We start from the raw sequence: 7,056 nt of genomic DNA, 5'->3' as shown, positions 1-7,056 counted from the left end.
TCTCTCAACCATAGTAGGAAACGACCGGATGCATAAGCTGGAAATCAAAACCTTCAGATCACTCCGCAGACCGTTCTCAAACTTCCTACACTGCCACTCTTCACTGGTGGCCATCGTATTGAAACTGACAAGGTGTTTGAACTTGTTGGTGTATTCAGAAACGGACATCCCACCTTGAACCAGCTGCAGAAACTCCACTTCCTTGGCAAAGCGGACGTTGTCTGGGAAGTACTCTTCATAAAACTTGCTCCGAAATACTTCCCATGTGATGGGATTTTGGGCGTCCGTCAGGATAGCTCTCATGCTCGCCCACCAGTGGCTTGCTTCTCCAGTTAGTAGGTATTCTGTGAAAGCCAACCTGTTCTCATCCGGGCATCTCTTGGCGTTGAAAATCCTCTCCATGTCTCTTAGCCACTGATCTGCCTCATCAGGGAGGCACTTCCCACTGAATTTGGCCGGATGGTGTTGCAGAAAACTCTCCAAACTCCACTCGGTTGGATGATTAGTGTTGGAAGAGGACGCTCCTGGTGCGCCTCTGGTAGCAGCAATGATCTCCATTAACTGTCTTTGAGTAGCTTCAGAGTTGGCGCGTGCGGCCTCCAAACTCTGTAGAGCAGCTGCATTCTGCTCCATTAGGGTAGCGTTTTGTTGTTGTAGTCTATCAATTACTGATTCCAACAACCTAGTGTTGTTGGGCGCATCAGGTTCATTGGGTTGTGGTGGAGGAGGGAGTCTAGGTGCCATTTGTTCTCTGGAAACAGAGAAAAACGAGCGTTAGTCATGTTCAAAGAGTTAAAAAAAATAACTCATTAATCACACACTAAGCACACAGTCAAAAACATAGTGCGCTCACAACCTACAGTGTCCTTAAGAGAACAAAACTGCTCTGATACCACTAATGTAACATCCCAAAATATAGTAAACACCATATAATAGAATTTAATTACATTAAACAGTTAAGCAATGCAGTCTTACACTAAAATTGAGGTTCAAAAGCCGATCGGCTTAAAGTGCAGAACTAAATACATAATACAGAAGTATTGAAATTTCAGAACGAACGGTTTTACAAAAATCAATAACCGAACGTCAAAACTAAAAACAACTAACTATCAACTAAACAGCCGGACGCTCTATGGCTCGGCTTTAACTTCCACGTCGACCAAATTCTCCTCTTCAATAACATCCTCCAAAGTAGCCTCGCCTTCTGCTCACATCCACACGGATGATCATTGCAACGACAGGACGAACGTACAAGGACAACAGACAACACAAGGAAAAACGAAAGGGTAAGCTTATGTAATTTAATCCATACATCAACATATAAAATAAACATTTCAATCCACACAAACATATAGTTCAACATATAACATCATACGAATTATATTACTATACAGACCGTCCGGACTGTATGAATCTGTGTAGCTACAGGCATTCTTGCACCCGAGTGATGTAGTAACTGGGATACACTCAACAGCTGCCACTCGAGGTTAGCCCTATCCAAAGTACCCCTAAGGACTAGGACCTCCTACCGTTCCCACACATGACCTACCCCCTCTACGTGAGGACGAGTACTCACGGAACATCAGGATGAACTGCCAGCATTAGCATAACCACAGTCATACTTTACCAAATCCAATATTTAATATAGGAGTCGTTCCTCCGTGGAACGCTCGTTCAAATCCCATAATCGTATAATCATTCCATATACTGTTCACCCTTCAAAATCTTGTACTTTATTATCATTATCATCTTTAGTTTCAAAAACCTAAAATAACGAACGTTCAGCCCTCTGAAGAACGAGGACGAACGATAAGAAAATGTACTGAATGAACTAAGAAATCTGTAACAGACGTTACTTTCTACGCGGTCACTTAAATGAACTAACTCGTTTGAATTTACATTGGTACTTAGAGAAAATTTTATTATGAAGACCTTAGACCAAATCCAATGTAAAAAGAAGAGCCAGGAATATTTAAAACTATCTTTGGAGTAATTCGCATACGGAAGTCCGATGCTAGTAAATGACCGAACATGGAAAAATATATCATTACAGTTGAACGAACACTATTTTATCAAGGTTTACTATACAATAATACGGGCGCTTGGTATAAGACCGAGCACTATTTAGGACGAACACTAGGTGTAAGACCGAACGCTACTTATGACGAACGCTTGGTATAAGACCGAGCATACTAATTTTAAAGTATAAGGGTAGAAATGTATTATTACTTTATTTTAGATATACGGGTACCACTAGGCTGAGCCGAACGCTTAAACATAGTATTTTACAGGACGTTCGTTCTCGATCAGAATTCCTCCCAAATGAAAGAATTCCTTTTTAGGCACTTTACTAGAAAACCGAACGGTATAAGACCGTACGATGACGAACGTATATTATCATAGTGAGGATTTCATATTTCAGATTTTCATCTATTTCAAATCTCAAGTTTCAACATATCATCTCATACTTTATAACTTCATCTCAATATCAATTTACAAACTTTATAAGATTCACATTAGTCATTCATACTTATCAACCATCAGCATACATATCAACCAACATATACCATATTCATTCATTATAACAGCGATCGTTCATACATAATCAATCATCATTTATCTCATACATTTAGTCAATATCGGACGTTCATAAAACATATAGTATCAATTAAATCAAATAAGCTTCCCTTACCCGGATTTGAGACTGAATCGTTCTATACGTAAGAAGTGTGGCTCGACCAGCTAACGTTTTCCCCCTTAACAGTCACTTAACTCTTCCAATCAAATCTATCCACAAGAAAGTTGAGGTACTTAGACTACACACTATCATGCAGCCAAAACTTAGTTTTTCAGGAAACCTAAGAACGAACCACTAAGGGAGAAACTTACCAGTTTCAGCTTCTGAAACTGTTCGGTCCAACTTGTAGCTCACAGCTCAGAGAACGCTCCTACTGTTTCTGAAAGTTGATCGGAGAAGAGGGTGGTGAGTTACAGTAGAGAGAAGATGGGATTGTTCTAGAGAGAAGAAGGAGAATTCGAAAGATCAGGGTCTTTGGAGAAGATGAGTGCATCCAGAGAGTAACGCGGACTTCAGAAAATCAGTTCTGTTTAAAAACCAACGTCCGTTCTCCTACTGACACCTGCATCCCACTTACTGATTTTCGAACCTTCCATACTCGACCCCTGGCGTTAGCGCAGAGGGGTTTGGGTGCGTTTTAATTACTCTGAGCAAGTGACGTGGGGTGTATTAATTATGATTTGACAGATGGTTTGCAGTGTTAAATTTCCAAGGTCTTACCGCACCCCTCTAACAAATTTTTAAAACTTTGTTTTTTATTTATAATTTAATAACTATTTAATTTAATTTAAAAATTTAATATAATTTAGTATTTTTTTTCATATTTTAATAATTATAAAAATATCATTTATATTATTATAATAATTATATTAAAAAGATTAAAATTAAAATAATTAAAATAAAAATAAAAAAGCAAAGATAATAATATAAAATCTGATTTAATGTACATATAAATCTTAAATTAAATTAAATTATTATTAAATTTTAAATAGAAAATAAAATTTAGAAAAAAATAATCATCGGATATTGGTATCCGGATTTTCAGTTCCGAAAAGAAAATTTTTATAAATTTGTTTTTTATTTATAATTTATTAACTATTTAATTTAATTTAAAAATTTAATATTATTTAATATATTTTATATTTAAATAACTATTAAAATATAATTTATATTATTATAATAATAATATTTCATTAATTTAATATTTTAATATAATTTAATATATTTATATATTAAATCAGATTTTATATTATTATTTTTGTTTCTTTATTTTTATTATTATTACTTTTATTTTAATTATTTTAATTTAAATTTTTTTAATATAACTATTATAATAATACAAATTATATTTTAATAATTATTAAAATATGAAAATATATTAAATAATATTATATTTTTAAACTAAATTACATATTTATTAAATTATAAATAAGAAACAAAGTTTTAAATTCTTTTATTAAAAGAGAGTAGAGTTAAAGGGGTGCAGGGTTATTTTAATAAAAATGAGAAAAAGTTAAAAAATATTTACTAAGATTAGGAAATTATTTTTTTGAAAAAGTTGAAGGTGCAGGATGAGATAGATATTAGAAGGTTAAAACTATAATTTTTAGAGGTGCAGAATAAGATGTTGGAGGTGTAGGATGAAACACCCCTGAGTTATTTATGATGGACCATAGTTGAGTTAACACTTATATTATGGTTGGACCAACATTTATATTATGGTTGGACCAATAATCTAACAGGTAATAAAATAGTACCAAAATAATTAAAGAATGTTAATTAAGGATATTTGATTAAAGATATTAATAAACTGTTTACGAGTAACTGATCAAATCTAAAGGTAAGTTTATTTTTATGCTATTGGACCTATGCTAAGTGTGAGATAACTTATAAATTGAATGTTAGGTCCAAAAGGGTAAGTACGCTTTACTATATTCCAAATACTGGATTGTATTACGCATAACTTCAACGTCAGAGTGACTTCTACAGGAAAACTCCATCAGAAAGGTACGTCTCTCGGCCCTACACATATCCATAAAAAACACAAATAATTAACTTTTTTAAACGTTTTTAATACAATTTAGCCAAACATATTTTAATTAAATTTCTTATGGTTGATTGACCATTAATAAAATAGTAATAGTCAACGACGCAATTAAAAAAAACCAAAATTTTAAAAATCTTAATTGGAAAAGATATAGTATATAATTTAGTGAAATAATTAAGTGAATTAAGGAGGTAATTAAATTTGATCCTAGATGAGTGAAGAATAGAATAATTGCATATTTAAAAAGATTTGGTGTGAGAGGAAAGAAAGTAGAACAAAAGAAGAAGGCGTTTAGTAGAGAAAGGATGGCAATGGAGTCAGAGCAAAGCAAAGTAGGAACAGAGATGCTCCTTCTTCCCCACTCTTCATCTCCTCTCCAACCCAACAATGCTGCAAACCCAAAGCCAAAGCCAAAGCGTTTCGTGAAAAATCAAATTCCAGATTCAATCCTCAACGACCCGCTTCTCAACGCCGCCATCTCCGTCCTCCCCTCCAACTACAACTTCGAGATTCACAAGTCCGTTTGGCGCGTGCTCTCCACGGGCGCCAAGCGTGTCGCCCTCCAGTTTCCCGAGGGCCTCCTTATGTACTCTCTTTCCCTCTCTGACATCTTCACCACCTTTGTCGCCGTTACCCATTGCTACATCCTCGGCGATGTAACCTACGGCGCCTGCTGCGTCGACGACTTCTCTGTCGCCGCCCTCGGTGCCGACCTCCTCATCCACTACGGACACAGCTGCCTCGTCCCCATCGACGCCACTACGATCCCCTCCCTCTACGTTTTCGTCGACATCAAAATCGACGTCCCCCACTTCGTCGACACCGTCAGGTTGAACCTTGAATCCCGTCCCCAAACACTCGTTGTCGCTGGGACAATTCAATTCGCCTCAGCGATTCGCGCTGCGAAGCCCCAATTGGAGGAGTTAGGGTTTAGGGTTTTGGTTCCTCAGTCGAAGCCGCTTTCCGCGGGTGAGGTTCTGGGTTGCATGGCGCCCAGGGTCTCGGGGAATTCGCTTGGTTGTGGCGTTGGTGAAAGCGTTTTGGTGTTTGTGGCGGATGGAAGGTTTCATTTGGAGGCGTTCATGATTGCAAATTCGGGGATTAGGGCATTCAGGTATGACCCTTACATGGGGAAGTTGTTTCTGGAGGAATATGATCACGTGGGTATGAAGCGGTCGAGGAAAAATGCGATTTTGAAAGCGAGGAAGGCTCGGAGTTGGGGTGTGGTTTTGGGGACTCTTGGGAGACAAGGGAATCCGAGGATTTTGGAGAGGTTGGAGAAGAAGATGAAGGAGAGAGGGTTGGATTACACTATGGTTTTGATGTCGGAGTTAAGTCCTGGGAGGGTTGCTCTGTTTGAGGATTCTGTGGACGCCTGGATTCATATTGCGTGTCCGAGGTTGTCCATTGACTGGGGTGAGGCGTTTGTGAAACCGATGCTTACTTCGTTTGAGGCAGAGGTTGCTCTGGGAGTGATACCTGGGTGGTGGGAGAAGAATGAAGTTTGTGAAGATGGTGTGGGTTGTTGTAAGAGGAGTGGTGCTTGCTGTGAGGGGGATGCAAAGGGAGGGGAAGATTTTGGTGGAGATTATCCAATGGATTACTATGCTCAAGATGGTGGCGAGTGGAATTCATCTTATGTGAAGAAGTCTACTCGTCCTGCTAGGAGAGTTTCAGTCTCCTCTGATGCTGCTGCTGTCATTTCGCAACAGTCTTAGATTTCGCAATAGTCCAAGGTTTTCAAAACACAGTTAGGACTGTGAGTATGTCAAGGTTTCTGTAGTTTTTCTGACACAACAAAGCAAGCAAAACTACGGCAGTACTGACTTTGTTTGATCATATTTTCTTGGAATATCAAAGATACAGCGACAACCACAATTTAAAACTTTGGTTATAACAATTTGCTTTGAAAGGGTAGCGTCAATATGGTCTATTGTTTTCTTTTGTTTTTAGCTTTGTCTTATTTAGGATAAATTTTGTTGGATGAATGTTTGGGGGAGGAGAAGAAAACATGTTGCAGTTCTTTGGTCTGATATGAGACTGAAGAGGATAGAATATGATAAGCGCAGAGTCTTAAATTACTTGGTGGGGAAAGTTGTGATGCTTCATTTTTTGAACGTTTTGGCAGTCAGTGATTTGTGATTGAGAATGTAGGAGTACACGGGGAGGTAAAAGTATGGTTTTTGCTTTAGGTGATTATTTTGTACATAGCAAATCATACTAACAGGGGTTAAGTTGGGGATATCAGATATCAGTCTCTAATGACATATTTTGCAACTTTTTAGGGCATTTTTAGCTCTATCTGCCCTGGATTTTAAGTTTCAATTCATGTTTAGGCCTAAGAGCCTTTGCTTGCACAAGGGTGCCCTGTGTTATGGTGTGTTATGGGGTATAATAGACTTGAGTGATTTGAAATGGCATATTAATTTTA

At 37.5% G+C, this 7,056-nt stretch overlaps 1 protein-coding gene across 1 annotated transcript; it reads left to right on the top strand.

Moving 5' to 3' along the window:
* Positions 1-4,868: 4,868 nt before the first annotated feature.
* LOC108319515 (uncharacterized) lies at positions 4,869-6,516 on the top strand. Its single transcript, XM_052868997.1, has one exon. It carries the CDS (start codon positions 4,931-4,933, stop codon positions 6,341-6,343), a length of 1,413 nt encoding a protein of 470 aa, XP_052724957.1. The 5' UTR covers positions 4,869-4,930; the 3' UTR covers positions 6,344-6,516.
* The last annotated feature ends 540 nt before the right edge of the window (positions 6,517-7,056 follow it).

The sequence above is a fragment of the Vigna angularis genome, chromosome 1 (assembly GCF_016808095.1).
Source record: "Vigna angularis cultivar LongXiaoDou No.4 chromosome 1, ASM1680809v1, whole genome shotgun sequence".
Lineage (NCBI taxonomy): Eukaryota > Viridiplantae > Streptophyta > Magnoliopsida > Fabales > Fabaceae > Vigna > Vigna angularis.
The sequence above is the reverse complement of the archived record's forward strand: the minus strand, read 5'-3'. Positions and strand labels throughout refer to the sequence as shown.